This window comes from Arvicola amphibius, chromosome 2 (genome assembly GCF_903992535.2).
Source record: "Arvicola amphibius chromosome 2, mArvAmp1.2, whole genome shotgun sequence".
NCBI lineage: Eukaryota > Metazoa > Chordata > Mammalia > Rodentia > Cricetidae > Arvicola > Arvicola amphibius.
In genome coordinates this window covers 99,029,583-99,045,212 of record NC_052048.2, presented here as the reverse complement: position 1 = coordinate 99,045,212, position 15,630 = coordinate 99,029,583, and the positions used below count along the sequence as shown (strand labels likewise).

At 49.0% G+C, this 15,630-nt stretch overlaps 1 protein-coding gene across 1 annotated transcript; it reads left to right on the top strand.

Annotated features, from left to right (window-relative positions):
* Positions 1–206: 206 nt before the first annotated feature.
* Positions 207–7,367, top strand: Rrm2 (ribonucleotide reductase regulatory subunit M2). Its single transcript, XM_038319743.2, has 8 exons — positions 207–347; positions 461–535; positions 873–1,136; positions 2,184–2,317; positions 3,662–3,890; positions 5,377–5,481; positions 5,572–5,685; positions 5,785–7,367. The coding sequence occupies exons 1-8, from the start codon at positions 249–251 to the stop codon at positions 5,935–5,937; spliced, it is 1,173 nt and encodes a 390-aa protein (XP_038175671.1). The 5' UTR covers positions 207–248; the 3' UTR covers positions 5,938–7,367.
* Positions 7,368–15,630: the final 8,263 nt, after the last annotated feature.

Here is a 15,630-nt window from a genome sequence, read left to right as displayed (position 1 = left end):
CACCCGAAACGGTTCCGGGACCCCGAGCGCCCGCGCGCTCCCGGGTTCGGCGCAGACTCCGTGGAGGTCGTCTTTGTGCGGAAGAGCGGACGGCGCAACTCCAGCGCCCACGCTCCAGCCAATGGGAAGCGCGGGCCCGCCCCCTCCGCGGGCCTTTTAAAAGGTGCTGAGGCTGGCGGTCGCCCGTGCTCCGGGTTCTAGCCGTTCCGCCGCCTTCTCCGTCGCCTCGGCCGCTGCCCTCGCTCGCCATGCTCTCCGCCCGCGTCCCGCTCGCCACCATCACCGACCAGCAGCAGCTGAGGGTGTCGCCGCTGAAGCGACTCAACCTGTCCGAGAAGGAGAACACGGTGAGCGCGGCGGACTTGAGGAGGGGGACGCAGCTGGCAGGGAAGGTGTGGGTCCCGGACCCGGGAGGGTGGAGGGCTCCCAACGTCGCTCACGCACGCCTGTGTCCCTGCAGCCCCCGAGTCTCAGCGGGACCCGCATCCTGGCAAGCAAGGCTGCGAGGAGAATCCTCCTGGACCCGGCCGAACCGGTGAGTGACCCGGTGAGGGAGGCTCAGGTGGGTGAGTGGTCCATGGAGCTGCCGGCAGGGGGCGGGGCGTCCGCCGCTGTTGGCGCCAAAGTTGCATTGTCCCAGCTGTCTGCCTCAGCCTCTCCAGATTCCCGCCAAAATGTCTCCTTAGGATGCCTTACTTGGGTCGGCCTACCTATCAGGGTTTCCTCGTTAGGAGGGTCACAATAGCATGCAATGTGACAGCGAGCCACACGGAACTGCCAGCCAGTGGAAGTACCAGATCTGATGAGAGACACTAGAAAGTTCGTCTGGTTCGACTAACATTTTGGCGGTGGTTGTTTCTCTCACCCAACAGGAAAGTAAAGAATCTACTAAGCCCAGCGTTGAGGATGAGCCCTTACTGAGAGAAAATCCCCGCCGCTTCGTTGTCTTTCCCATCGAATACCATGATATCTGGCAGATGTACAAGAAAGCCGAGGCCTCCTTCTGGACGGCTGAGGAGGTGGACCTTTCCAAGGATATTCAACACTGGGAAGCGCTGAAACCGGACGAGAGACATTTTATATCTCACGTCCTGGCTTTTTTTGCGGCCAGTGATGGCATAGTCAATGAAAACCTGGTGAGTCTGCATGGCGTAGCTGTAGTTCGCTTAGAGATAGGACTGGTGTGTGACTTTATCTTCTGTGAATGGGGGCTGGAGAGGTGGCTCCACTCGGTGGTTAACACACTTCCTGCCTGTGCAGAAGACCCAAGTTCTGTTCTGGGTGGCTTCACTTCACATCTGCTAGTGATTCCAGCTCCAGGGCATCTGACAGCTCACACTGGCGTCCTTGGGACATGCCTGTACACGTACACGTATCCATTCAAAGCCATACACAAGTAAAATCTTTAAGAACTATGGATATATGTTAGCATTCATCTTAATTTTTCCTCTGCCAAGTTGCAGCGGTAAGGTTTCTCTTTGTAGCTACCACACTTATCTTTTTGTGGCTTTGTATAATTTGGTTGCATATTTCTTTTCATTGTAAATGGATTAATTAAAAGAGAATGAATGAGATGTTAAGCCCTGCAGGGCCTGGAGAGTGGCTCAGAGGTTGAGTTACTTGCTGTAACTCAATTAACATTGGATCTGACTCCCTTTTCTGGTGTACAGACATACATGCAGGCAAAAACACCTATGGACATTAAAAAAACAGTTTTAGCTGGGCAGTGCTGGCTCAGGCCCAGAAACAGGCAGATTTCTGTGAGTTCAAGGCCACACAGGTCTACAAAGTGAGTGAGTTCCAGGACTGTTACACAGAGAAACCCTGTCTCAAAACAAAATTAACAGTTTTGTTAGACCAGAAAAATAAGAGTACTTTATTTCCTGGTGGTAGATTGAGCATATGACATAAAATAATATGCTTTATTGCAGCATCATGAAGATCTCTATTACAATATATAGGAGCAAACTTGTTTCTAGTTTTTGTTTTTCTTATATTTTTGAAACAAATTCTCACTGTAATCCTGGCTGGCCTGGAACTCAGTAAGCCGACCAAGATGGCCTCAAAGATTCCTGCTTGAGGAGGGTGCCTCAGGGCTGGGATTAATCTTAGTATGCTCAAAGGTGAGGTGGTGCAACCAGTAGTTTTTCAGGTTTAACTTTGGTTTATTTCATTACCACTAGGTGGAGCGCTTTAGCCAAGAAGTTCAGGTTACAGAGGCCCGCTGTTTCTATGGCTTCCAAATTGCCATGGAAAACATACATTCTGAAATGTACAGTCTCCTCATCGACACTTACATTAAAGATTCCAAAGAGAGGTGAGTATCCACGTGGTGTGTATGCTAAGATACCCAGGACTCACTAACTTACTATTTTGTTTCAAGTATTTTTGTTCACAGGGCGAACAGGCAGACTGACTATAAGACTATAGATACTTCTAGGGCCCTTAGTCCTGACTGCTTTGAGCAAAGGACCCAAATTCACTTTATTACTTGCTGAATGAAAAATCAAGTGTGTTGTAGCTCATGTCTGTAATCCCAGCACCCCAGAGACCAGAAGCAGCATTGCCATTGTTCAAGGTCTGGCCAGATGAGATAATGTGTCTAAAACCAAACAACAAACCAGGGCCTGGAGAGATGACTCAGTAGTTAAGCGCACTTATGGCTCTTTCAAAGGACCTAGTTTTGGTTCCTAACCCCCATACAGGTTGGGGCAGCTCATAACCCGTTTAACTCCAGTTACGGGGCGGGGGGGGGGGGGGGGGGGGGGGGGGGGGGGGGGGGGGGCATATATGCCCCCTTCTGGCCTCCACAGGTACTGCACACATGGTGCAAAGACACATTGAGGCAAAACACTCATACATAAAAAAAAATAAAGATGTGGCTACTGGGGTTGGAGAGGTGGCTCAGAGGTTAAGAGCATTGCCTGCTCTTCCAAAAGTCCTGAGTTCAATTCCCAGCAACCACATGGTGGCTCACAACCATTCATAATGGGATAATAAACAACCAACCAAATAAATAAATAAATAAATAAATAAATATTAAAAAAAAAAAGATGTGGCTACTGGGCTGGAGAGATGATAGCTCAGCAGCTAAGAGTGCTGGCTACTCTTCCAGAAAACCTGAGTTAAATTCCTAGCAACCAAATGTGGCTCACAGCCGTCTATAGTCTATATCTTAAATGCCCTCTTTGGGTATGCAGGCCTACATGGAGATAGAGCACTCACATACATTAAGTAAATAAATATAAAAATGTGGCTGCAAATGATTATAGAAAATGAAGTGAAAATGAGGGGAATTACATACTCTTGACAGTACTGAGGTAAAAGATTAACTTTAGACCAGTTTGGTAAAATGTTACTCTACATTAGGGGATTAGAGAAAAATAATGGTGGTGGCACATCTCTGAGTTCGAGGCCAGTCTGGTCTACAAGAGCTAGTTCCAGGACAGCCTCTAAAGCTACAGCGAAACCCTGTCTCGAAAAACCAAAAAAGAAGGCTTTTATGCTATGGAGGTAGAGGGTAGAAAGTCAGGGTTAGGGTGATGAGATGTCATCAGGATGGAAAGCTGATGTGGAACAGAACTAATCTGGCCCCCACTACAAGCTGTCGTGCTGCCAGGGGTCTGTGGTGTCCTGGTTCATGGTGTACTTCTGTCTGCAGGGAATATCTCTTCAATGCTATTGAGACAATGCCTTGTGTGAAAAAGAAGGCCGACTGGGCCCTGCGTTGGATTGGGGACAAAGAGGCTACCTACGGAGAACGAGTTGTGGCCTTTGCTGCTGTGGAAGGGATCTTCTTCTCTGGCTCTTTTGCGTCAATATTCTGGCTCAAGAAACGGGGACTGATGCCTGGCCTTACATTTTCCAACGAGCTTATTAGCAGAGATGAGGTGAGTCTGAAATACCTGTGTACAGACAGGGATTTGAGAAATGAGGCATAGCCACTTTCAAAGAAAGTGAGCATTTTATTGCCTACCAGAGGACAAAAGGGAGTGGGGTGCCCCCCTGGAGTTACATACAGGTGGTTGCAAACCACCATGTGGGTGCTGGGAACTGAACCAGGCTCCTTGTGACTGCTGAGCCGTCTAAGTCTTGGGGATCCAACTCAGGTTCTTACGCTTACTAGGCAAGTACTTTGCCACTGAGCCACATTCCTGGCTCCATGTGCACATTAATGGGTGAGTTCAGTCATACACATAGGAGTCATACACAAGGAGTAAAATACCTCAAGTGATGTGTTGAAACTACTCGTATTCTTAGTATATATTCCTATTATCCCGTAGGCTTGAGTGCATAAGTTGAAAGCTCTGAATGGGATTTTTAGGATGTCATAAGTGAACCTTTGTGTCTTTGTGTGTCTGTACTTAATAGTTTGTCCAATCTGAAATGCAAGGAGCAGGAACCCCACTACTCCCAAAACCCAGTGGGCAGGGCAGGTGATTATCTTCCTGTGTAGGAAGATGAGCCCTGAGACTTAGTGGGGTGCCATGTGCTAAGAGTCACTGGTCTACTTCATTTGAAATCATATCGGTTCCTGAGTATCTGAAAATTCCCCCTCCTTTTTAAGAACTGGAGTGTGGCCGGGCGGTGGTGGCGCACGCCTTTAATCCCAGCACTCGGGAGGCAGAGGCAGGCGGATCTCTGTGAGTTCGAGGCCAGCCTGGTCTACAAGAGCTAGTTCCAGGACAGGCTCTAAAAAAGCTGCAGAGAAACCCTGTCTCGAAAAACCAAAAAAAGAAGAACTGGAGTGTGAGGCTGTGGAGATGCTTGAACAAAGATAAGCCTCTTTGGGTATCAGAAGGGTATAGTAGGTGGCAGGCATCTTTGAGGACCTAGAGTTGGGATAGCCTATTCCTTGGTATAATAATTGGCAGTTAAACACCTGCTCCTGCTTTCTTTTGGTTTCTGACTTTCAAGACAGGGTTTTTCTGTATTGCAGCCGTGGTTCAGGCTGGCCTCAACTCAGAGATCTGCCTTCCTCTGCCTCCCGAGTGCTGGGATTAAAGGCGTGCACCACCATGCCTAAGCCACCTGTTTTATTTTCCTTGCTTTTTGTTTTTTTGGTTTTTTTTGTTTGTTTTTTGTTTGTTTGTTTGTTTGGTTTTTTGTTTTTTGTTTGTTTTTTTTGTTTTTGTTTTTGGCAGTCTGTAGCCTGGCTGACCTGAAAAATGTAGGCCAAACTGGCCTCAAACTCATGGGTGATCATGCATGTGTATACTACCATGCCAGGCTTAAATACCTTCCTTTGGACAAGCCAAGTGCTCTGTGGCCAGACAAGTTGCTTGAGATCACAAAGATGGATAAAGCCTTTTTAATCCACACATGTGAGCGTTAAGAATGTTTGGCCTCACAGCAACCTTGAATTTTCCATTCTAGGGTTTACACTGTGACTTTGCCTGCCTGATGTTCAGGCACCTGGTACACAAGCCTTCGGAGCAAAGAGTACAAGAAATCATTATCAACGCAGTGAGGATAGAGCAGGTGGGTGATGTGTGTGGGTTACTCTCACACTTGTCGAAAGGGTGGGCGGTCCTTGGACTTGGGTGCTCAGAAGCTTTGCTTGGCCTCTAGGAGTTCCTCACGGAGGCCCTGCCTGTGAAGCTCATCGGGATGAACTGCACCCTGATGAAGCAGTACATCGAATTCGTGGCGGACAGGCTTATGCTGGAGCTAGGGTTCAGCAAGGTAAAGTGTTATTCATGGCCTGCCACCCACCCACCCCCGACACCCTCTTTTTTTTAAAAATTTGTTTTTAACACTTATATCTTGCTGTGACTTTTTTAGATTTTCAAAGTAGAAAATCCGTTTGACTTCATGGAAAATATTTCACTAGAAGGGAAGACAAACTTCTTTGAGAAGCGAGTGGGCGAATATCAGAGGATGGGGGTGATGTCAAATTCAGCAGAGAATTCTTTTACCTTGGATGCTGACTTCTGAGTAAACTGCCTGCTCTTTGCTGATTATTGTTCTCCCCTTGTCATAAAAAAAAAATCAGCAAAAGCAATCAATTGGCTACACCATGAATTGTTATTGAATTTGTTAACCGGTATCTAAAAACTGGGTAGCTACCTCAGTTGGTCCCTTTTTGCTAGTTGTGTCACTAGAAGAAGGATGTTAAAGGTACTGGGATTCTTAGGGGAGATCCTGCCCTTGGCTTCTGGGAGTAGTGTGATAGCCTTTGGCCCCAAGCACCAACAGACCCAGGCTCTATGAGAGGCGACCCTCCAGCAAGCAGGATTCAGCATATGTTGCCACAAGACTGTTTAAAAGATGTCAGCCTCATTCACTGCTTCCCGCGGACTCTAGCGTTTACTTAAGTTTGTAAATAAAACTAGCACTTTGCACACAAACATAGTACTGTCAAGGGGGAAAGCCTGCTTTATTTGGTTTCTACATCAAGCACTAAGTAGTGTTTTGTAAGAATAGCATTGCCAAGCTTAATTCTTCAGTGAATTAATTGAAATGCTCCGTCAGTGTTGAAGTCAGTCCTGTGCAATCTAGGCATTAGCCTGCTGGTGCTAATCATGTACAGGGTGTGTGTGATACCCCATAGATCAGAGCATCTCTGCTTCACAGAACCTCCAACTTTGAGTCACTAGAGACTTCGGCGTGATTTGGGACACTTGCTGGCTGGCCCAGACCCAGTCTTCATTTTTGTGAAAAGCAGTATTTTCTTTTTCAAGTTATTCTTTGCCCCATTTCTAGTTAGTGCAGAGTCTTGAAAGGGCTTCGTAGATAGGATTTCCAGTGGTAGCCCATGCACCAGTCTTGGTTTTTGTCAGTGGTAGAGCCAGGGCTGAAGTCAGCTTTCCTAAAAGATGCAGATTGTTGAGTATGTGAACAGGTACTATTGAAATTTGATCCACTTATTAACCCTGACTAGGCCTAGAACTTGCTGTGCAGACTAGGTCAACCTCTTAAACTTATCTCTGTCTCCCAAATACTGGGATTAGGGTTTGTGCCACAATGCCCAGCTTTACCTGGTGAATTCCTGCTAAACATCTGAAACCGTACTGTGTGGGCTATTAATGTGTGTTCAGTCCAGATTGCAGGCTGAAATGTGGACAGTAGATGCACCTAACAGCTAGTGCGAATTAATCTTTCCTGTGCATTGATCTGTTTTCGTGTTTAGGGAACAAAATCCAGAATTCACCTAGTGAGTTTGAGGCTAGTTAGGGGTACATACATGAAGCTGTCTTAAAACCCAAAACAATGAAAGCAAGCGTATTGGTTGCCTCGAGTAATTCACATTGGTCTCTAGCCTCCTTGCTAGCTGATGCTATTGTGTTTGAGCAGTTTGACCCCCGATTTTTCTTTATTGTATATTTCCATATTTCTGTAATATGAGACCCTTTGTACCTTTTAAATTATTGTTACCGAAAATTAATAAACTGAAGTTTTCATTGCAAGGCACACAAGTGTTGTTAAATGATTGAACTGAAATTTCCTGTATTATGTAAAGTGTTCTGCCTGCAGGCCAGAAGAGGGCACCAGATCTCATTCTAAGTGATTGTGAGCCACTATGTGGCTGCTGAGAACTAACTGAACTCTGGACCTGGAAGAGCAGTCAGTGCTCTTAAACCCTGAGCCATCTTTCCAGCCCCCTAACTGAAACTGTTCTTAATATCAGTTCTTTGGGTAAAACTTAATTTCGATTTTAGAAAGTTGCTCATTGAAGTTAAGGGGCTTGTTTGCTTTATTTGCTCTTGGCAAGATTTTCCTCTTACATAGGACATGTAGGAGATAGATAAACCCTGGGCCTCAGTGTATGGAGTTTGTAGTACCATGTCTATAGCCCAGGCTATCTTCAGCATCTTGAATGCTAGTGTTAAGAAAGCCATACTACAGAAGGATAAAGATGGCCACACCTGTGGAGGTGGTGTGGCTCCTGCCCTGAGTGAGCTCCTGCCTCTGTGAACTCAGCACATCTGGACTGTGTATGTACCTAGTATGAGAAGGATGAGTGGCCAGTGAATGAGAAAAGTGTTTGGTCTGAGGTCTGGCCAAGAGGAGGCTAACTGACTAGAAAGCCAGGTTGTGGGCAGACCCACCGGGGAAGGACCAGGGTACTGCTTCAAGAGGCTCTGTTACAGCAGCTTTGCAGTAGACAGGCCTTGGGTCTTATTTCTCCTACTGTTCCACAATGCCACTGCCCAGTACTGTCATAGGACAGATCTTATGCCACAGGGGAAGGGCCTTAACTGGATTGAGCTTGGTCGGGTACACCTGGGGAGCCCATGACTTGTCAGCTCACCCTGTGAGTTCTTAGGTGTTTGGATCTGGAAGAAGTGGGCTCCCTGGCATAGCGTTCAGAAAGGGAGCTTCCAGTGTGAGCTGTACGCTGTTCTCAGATGTTTTGGTTTTGTTACAAGCTCCAGACAAGCTTATATAAGGTTACATTTTATGCATGGGAGCAAGCAGAGGCCTTCTTGTCAGCCTGCCTGCCTGCTGAGAGCAGATCTGTGAAACCTTTCTCTTCCTCTCTACCAGGCACCATAATGCCCATTAACAGTACTTTTTGTGAAATGAAAACAAGATCATGTGCTAATACCATTCAGCTGAGGGCTTTCACTATCTCAGTGTTATTGGGACCAGGGGTCCTACTGATACTAGTATGGAGTTCTATTTTTGTTGTTTTGTTTTGTTTGTATTTTGAGACAGGGTTTCTCTGTAGCTTTGGTGCCTGTCCTGGAACTAGCTCTTGTAGACCAGGCTGGCCTCGAACTCACAGAGATCCGCCTGCCTCTGCCTCCTGAGTGCTGGGATTAAAGGTATGTGCCACCCCGCCTGGCTAGTATGGAATTCGTGATAAATGGTTTTTTGTTAGCAAGATGTTCCAGGCCTTGAATGTCAGTGGCTGCAGGGGGTTGTCTGGCCTCTTTAAACCCCCAGTACAGATACCATCTTGGTGTCTGGGCATCACAGAGGATGTCTCCCTCTATAGTGGGGGTGTGGGGGGCAGCCCTAGATTTGCTTTGCACCTTTTAGGTTTAGTCTGGCAGTTTTCAAATGGAAGTGATGGTTGACAAAGGTATTAGATTTTATTTCTATGAGATCATTTAGAATGTGAGAGACAGCCACAGATGACAGACTGCCTGGCAGGGCGAAAGTGGATTCTATGCAATGAAGCCGACTCTCTCTCTCTCTCTCTCTCTCTCTCTCTCTCTCTCTCTCTCTCTCTCTCTCTCTCTCTCTCTCCATTTTGCATTAAAAAATTTAAACTGGTTTGTATGTGGCATAACTTATAAGGGGATTTTCCCATTGGATCCTAGATTCCAGTTACCCCTTGGTGGGTAGGGAAAGGGACATTACAAGAACTAGGGGTCCACACCTTTCTGTTTCCCTTGGTGATTCTGCTGGCCAGAAAAAGAGACACAAAACCTTCTTGTCCAATGAGTTTCTGGGGTGCTGGCCCATTGGGACCTCAGGAATTGGTTGTCTACTACTGGGCCTCCACTTCCATACCCTCCCCTCTCATTGTGTAGCCCTGGCTGGCCTGGAACTCAGGTAGACCGGGCTGGCTTCCGATTTTAATCTACCTGCCTCTGCTTCCGCTTCCTGAGTGCTGGGATTAGTGTGTGCCACCACACCTGAATTATGGATTTCTCTCTTGCCTGCCTTCTGCCCTCAGATCCTCTCTTAGACCTTCATTCTTCCAGCCCAGGTCTTCAAGCAGACCTGAGATTGCTGGGCCAGGCAATAGGGCTTGAAGCCCTGTCCCAGTCTGCTATGGCTGCTTGCAGGTGACCAGTAGGCCATCCCTGGTTCTGGGGTGCTTCTGCCACCTGTGGTATCCCAGCTGTCACCTCTTCGTTATCAGTCTGTGGCTACAAGGAGTGTCGGGCTCAGTGGCCTGCCAGGCCGGAGACCGTGTGGTGGAATCCTGACCACTGGTGAACAGCTTGGCAGTGGAGCCACCGGGAGCAAAAGCTGAGTGGATGGCCCAGAGGGAAGCAGGCCAGGCCAGAATTACTGTCTCCAGAATTTGCTAGAATGGGCCCCATTTTATCCCACACTTTCAGAGTAGACCCAACAAAGGGTGCCCTATTTGGGTGTGATGATCCAAACTGCACCCTAGTTTGACTTAGCTCTCATACCGTTTCCCAGTTCAAGGAATGGCGCCCCGCCCAGGCTAAGGAGGTAATCCAGGCCTCACTGACAGCTGCTATTTTACCTGTGGCCAGGAGAGGGAGCTCCTGCCTTCCGACGCCCCTCACCAGGCATCAGGCCTCGGTCTACATGGTACCAGCACCTCTCACCTGACTGTGTTCACACATGGTCAAGCCACTAGTTACTCGACCCAGTCCTCCATTATGCTGAGTCCAGGGGTTTTACCTATCCTAGCTGAAGTCTCCCTGACCAGAGCTGTTTTACTATGCCCCCTCCCGTGTCTGATTGTCCCCCTGTTTAAATGGCCCCACATTGCTTGTAAGCTCTTAACCCTTCAGGCCCCGATTTAGGGACCACCGGGAACCTTCCCAGACCTAGGCAGTCCAAGTCAGGACCCCTTTTGTAACCTCATGAGTCTTTGATGGTGTAGACCTGAATTTATCACCCAAAAGAAGACTCTACATGCTTTTTGAATGGCTCAGGGAAGGGATGACTAGCCTGGGCGGGAAGGCTGCTGTGTCCGACTCCACACGAGGATCACCCCAGAGGGACCAACTGAAGTCGGCACCAGAGTGGGTGGTAGGTGCTCGGCCTTCTTCCCTGCTTCTCTGTCCTCTCCCATCCTGGCTGTCCTTCCAACAGTGGGGGCACGTTGCCACCTCTCCATTCACGGTCTGCTGTGGCGGTCCTTCACCCTACAGAGTGGCTGGAAGCTGGAGCTGCAAGTCATGGCTCTACACACCCTGGCTTTCCCTCCCGCACATGCCCCTCCCCTTCCGTTCCGAGTTGGGCTGTACTGTGTCCTCAGCTGGAGGGACTGTGATAGTCGGCTTCCTCCTCTCTCACTGGGCTCTCCCAAGGGCCGAAGTGAGGTCGGTCTCAGAGCTCTTGCTGGTGCAGCTTTCTCCATTTGCAGTTTTCTTGAGAATCAGGGCTGGTGCGGACATCCATATGACATGGCCGGGAAGTGAGCTTTATGGGGTATCGGCAGAGCATCATTTGGCCTCCTTGCCAGATTCCTGGGACCTTGGGCCACAGCTCCAGCTGCGGACAGCTGCCCACTGTCTCCTAAAACTCAACTTCTGGGCCCCAAACACACAAGAAACCTTCCTATTCTGGTCCTTCAGTGATCCCCAACAAACTGTCTGGCATGTAGGTGGGATTGTTATTTTTAGTAGCTGAGCTGTTGAGACATTGAAAAGCCTCTACTTCCTTCGGAACGGAAAGCTTCCAGAAGCATTTATATCTTTGCTTCTGTGGAATCCAGGAGGTCGTCTTCACCTAGGGAGAATCAGCAGGTGTGTGTGGGAGGGGAAGGTTGTTCTGTGGGAGAGACCTCAGTATCACTCAGCACTCGTGTGCTCTGGGGGTGGGGGTGGGGTGGGAGTGGGTGGGGGTGGGGTGGGAGTGGGTGGGAGTGGGTGGGGGTGGGAGGTCTACAAATTCATTGCTCAGACTGAAGTGTGGCAGTAACTTTTTGTTGTTTGAGACAGGGTTTCTCTGTGTAGCCCTGACTGTCCTGGAACTCACAGAGATCCACCTGCCTCTGCCTCCCGTGTAGTGGGATCGAAGGCGTGTGCCACCATGCCTGGTTGATGGTGACTTTTGAAAACTAGGTTGAGCGCAGAGTGGTGTCACCAGGGCTGTTGTAGGATTTGGAGGGAGACAGACAGTCTTTCTGTCGGTAAGCAGAAATCCGTTCAAGGGGAAGGCTGGAATACAGTTGGTGTCTCAGGCACCAAGGGGGCAGGGGGACACGGCCAGATCTGAAGGATCTACAGTGCTCTCTCAGATTCTGTGGCTGTGATGAAACACTTAGATAAAAAGCAACTTAAGAGAGAAATGGGCTTATTTCATTTTATTACAATCTCAGCTCCCTTTCCATTATCGTGGGGAAGTCAGGGCAGGACCTTCCAAACATCTAGCTACTTCACATCCAATCAAGAGCAGAGAGAAGGGAATGCATTTGCTTGTTTGTTTGCACTGGGCTCCATCTCTCCATTCGCAGAGCATGACTCCTTGCCTAGGGAATGACGCCTCCCATAGTGTGCTAGCTCTTCCCTTATCAATTAACATAATTAAGATAGCCCTCCACAGAGGTACCCACAGGTCAACCCAAAGTAGATAGTCTGTCACCGAGAGTCTCTTCCCAAGATGATTCCATATTGTGTCAAATGTGTAGTTAAAACTAACCATTACAAGGACTGTGCAATGTGTTCCAAGCTCCATCGGTCCCAGAGAGACTTTCATTTCATGGAAGTCTCTGACCTGTTTTTTATTTGGTTTGGTTTGGTTGGTTGCTTTCTCTTTTTCTTTTTTTCTTTTTTAAGATTTATTTATTTATTATGTATACAGTGTTCTGTCTGCATGTATGCCTGTACACCAGAAGAGGGCACGAGATCTCATTATAAATGACTGTGAGCCACCATGTGGTTGCTGGAAATTGAACTCAGGATCTCTAGGAAGAGCAGTCAATGCTCTTAGCCTCTGAGCCATCTCTCCAGCCCCTGGCTGGTTGGTTTTTCAAGACAGGGTTTCTCTGTGTACCTCTGGCTGTCCTGGAACTTGCTATGAACACCAGGCTAGACTCAAACTCAGAGATCTGCCTGCTTTTGCCCCCTGAATGCTGGGGGAAAAGGCGAGCACTAGCACCACACGGCTTGTTGGTTTTGTTTTTGAGACCGCATCTCAGTTAGTCATGTAGCTCAGGCTGACAGTGAACTTACTACGTAGCTGACCATGACCTGAACATCTAATTCTCAAGGCTTCACCTCGGTAGTGCTGGAATTGCAAGTGCGTCTCACCATGCCTAATTCACGGGGTGCTGGGGATTTAACCCAAGGCTTCCAATGTGCTAGACAAGCACTCTGCCACCTGAGCTGTGGCCCCGGTTCATGGAGACCAGCTGTGTGTCATGAGCAATCCGTCCGCCCCATGTGTGGAAGTCACTTTCCCGTGCTCCTTCCTGTGCTCCGTTCTCTTCTGTTTCATTTGTCATGTTTGAAATGCGTGCAGTCCTCCACATTGAAATTCCTGCCTCCCTCAACAGTCTCAGTCTGCAGCATCCATCGCACTGGATTGCAGGGGACACGCCAGGCTGATGACATCAGCCAGCACTCTGGCTCCCAGCCCTGGGGGAAAACAGAGGTCTCAGCATGAAGTTCCGTCAGGGTGCTGTTGTCCCCCAGGACTTAAAGGTGTCTCCGGTCGGTACGCAGTGTGTTCTTCTCAAGTGACATTGTATGGCTTCTTCACAAGAGGCCCTAAGTGTCACTGTGAGGCCTGTGGAGGATCAAGACCGTAGTTTCATAACTCAGGCACACCGTCTGGTGCCTAAGAGCCACTTCATTAAATGTCATGTGGATTCAAAATAGAATCATATCTCCGAGACGAAGCCCATTGAGCCAGGAGCCAATGCAGCATCGGAACAGGCAACGTTTCACGGGAACAAGGACTATAAGCCAAAGGCTGCTGTCTGGGGACCAGCCCACTCCATCCTCCTCTCTGTTCACATGCCTGGCCTCCCTAGGCTTGGCAGGTGATCTCAGAGCCTGGGGGTCTGGAGTGGATTGGAGGCAGTCATGGATAAGGAGGACAGGTCCTCTGTCATGCTCTCAGATGAAGCTCTGCAGCAGGGTGCTCCCCATTACAGCCGAGTGCTCCCCTCTCTTTTCCAGCCCAGTTAGCTTCTCTCCCCTCCTGCACCAGCTGTATCCTTGGCTGTCTCTAGGGAGACATGCTCCAGGCCTGGGCCATGGACCTGAGGCCACACAGCTGACGAGAGCCAGAGATGGTTTGCACCTAAGCTCAAGGCTCTGAGCCCAGCTCTTTCCCCAGCCCGAGCTGCCCCAACCCTGACCACCTTGCTGTCAGCACTAGAGGATCAAACTGGAAGGGCTTGTGTGGATTTGGTTAGAATGCTTGTGGGAGGGGCTTTGATCTGCCATTTCAAAGGCTTCTTTATAATCTTAATATGTGCCATGAGGTGTGGATGGGAAGAACGGTCTTATGTCTGCCTTCTGTTCCCAACCTGCTGTCTAGCCAGTGAACCATTGTGGGAGGGGGAGCTTGTTAGCCCACACTCTGCAGCCTAGTGTACTTTCCCACCGTAGCTGAGTACTCCCCATCTGTCTCAGCTGAGTCCTCCTCCCTTCCTTACTGCCCAGTGCTCCTCTCTATGCCTCAGATGAGTGCTCCTCCCACCCCTCTGCCCTAGATGAGTGATCCTCCATCCCCTTTGTCCCGGCTGAGTGCTCCTCTCTCCCTTCTATCCCAGTTGTGTGCTCCTCTCTGACTTCTGTCCAGATGAGTGCTCCTCCCTAGTGCTCCTCCCTTCTCTACTATCCCAGTTGAGAGCTCTTCCCGCCTCTCTGTCCCTGAATGCTTTTTTTTTTTTTTTCCCTTTTTGACCTTTGTCTTCTTTTTTGAGACAAGATTTCTCTAGATAGCCCTGAATAGCCAGAAACTCACTATGTAGAGCAGGCTGGTCTAGAACTCATAGAGACCGACCTGGCTTTGCCTCCTGAGTGCTGGGATTAAAAGTGTGTGCTAACAGGCCTAGGGTTCCAGTGTTGCTATTGTGTGTGCATACATGTGCGTGTGTGAGTGTGTGTGTGCGTGCGTGCACATGTATATGTGCCTATGTCTATGCGTTTGTAATATGTGTGGTGCACATGTGTGTGCATAGGATAGAAGCCTAAAGTTGACACTGGTTGTGTTTATTTGATCTCTTTCCACCTTACATATCGAGGCCTGGAGTTTATAGTTTGGACTAGTCCGCCTAGGCAACTTACTCTGGGGATCCTGTCTCTACGGCTTGCATGCTGGGATTATGTGGCCCACTGTGCCCACCTGGCGTTTCCATGGGTTCTGGGGATCTGAACTCAGATCCTTGGGCTGGATGGCAAGCTCTTTATCTGCTGAGCCACCTCACTGGCCCCCCAGTGCTCCTCAGTTGCTCTTCCCCAGAGCTGCCCCCAGTCTCTCATCATTTGATTGGTTCCCCCTTCAGGCCTCAGTTGCATCAGCTTGGGTTTTCTTGTCTCCGCCCACCTGCCCCCCAGCTCCAAGGTCTCCCCTTAATTCTCCGGAGCTTTCTGGATGACTGTTTTATTTGTTTGTTTAATTGACAGGGAAGAGCTCAGTGGTGCTTCCCATCAGTTTTGGTGACATTCTCACTAGTAAGTTGTCACCTGCCACATGTCTTTCTTGTCCTTTTCTCCTTTCTGGTCTGATATTCCTGTGGCAGCTTTGTGTGGGTTCCTACTGCTTGCCTTTCCTCTCTCCTGGCATCTTTTGCCTCAGGATGGTGAATGAGGAGGGCTAGAGGGACCCACCAAGGCCTAGGGCACTCACTGTGTCAGGGCTCCTCCTCCTCTCCTTCCTTCTCCTGCTCCCCATCTCCTCCTGTCTCCCCTCCTCCTGCTCCCTCTCTTCCTGTTCCCCATCTCCTCCTGTCTCCCCTCCTCCTGCTCCCCTTGCTCCTCCTGCTCCCCCTCCTGTCTCTCCTCCTCCTGCTCC

Excerpts from the sequence above, each read along its gene's own strand:
- Rrm2 (XM_038319743.2), top strand. The coding sequence starts at position 249 with ATGCTCTCCGCCCGCGTCCCGCTCGCCACCATCACCGACCAGCAGCAG. Across the intron at positions 348-460 it reads TGTCCGAGAAGGAGAACACG|CCCCCGAGTCTCAGCGGGAC; the intron begins GTGAGCGCGGCG and ends GTGTCCCTGCAG. Across the intron at positions 5,482-5,571 it reads ACGCAGTGAGGATAGAGCAG|GAGTTCCTCACGGAGGCCCT; the intron begins GTGGGTGATGTG and ends CTTGGCCTCTAG.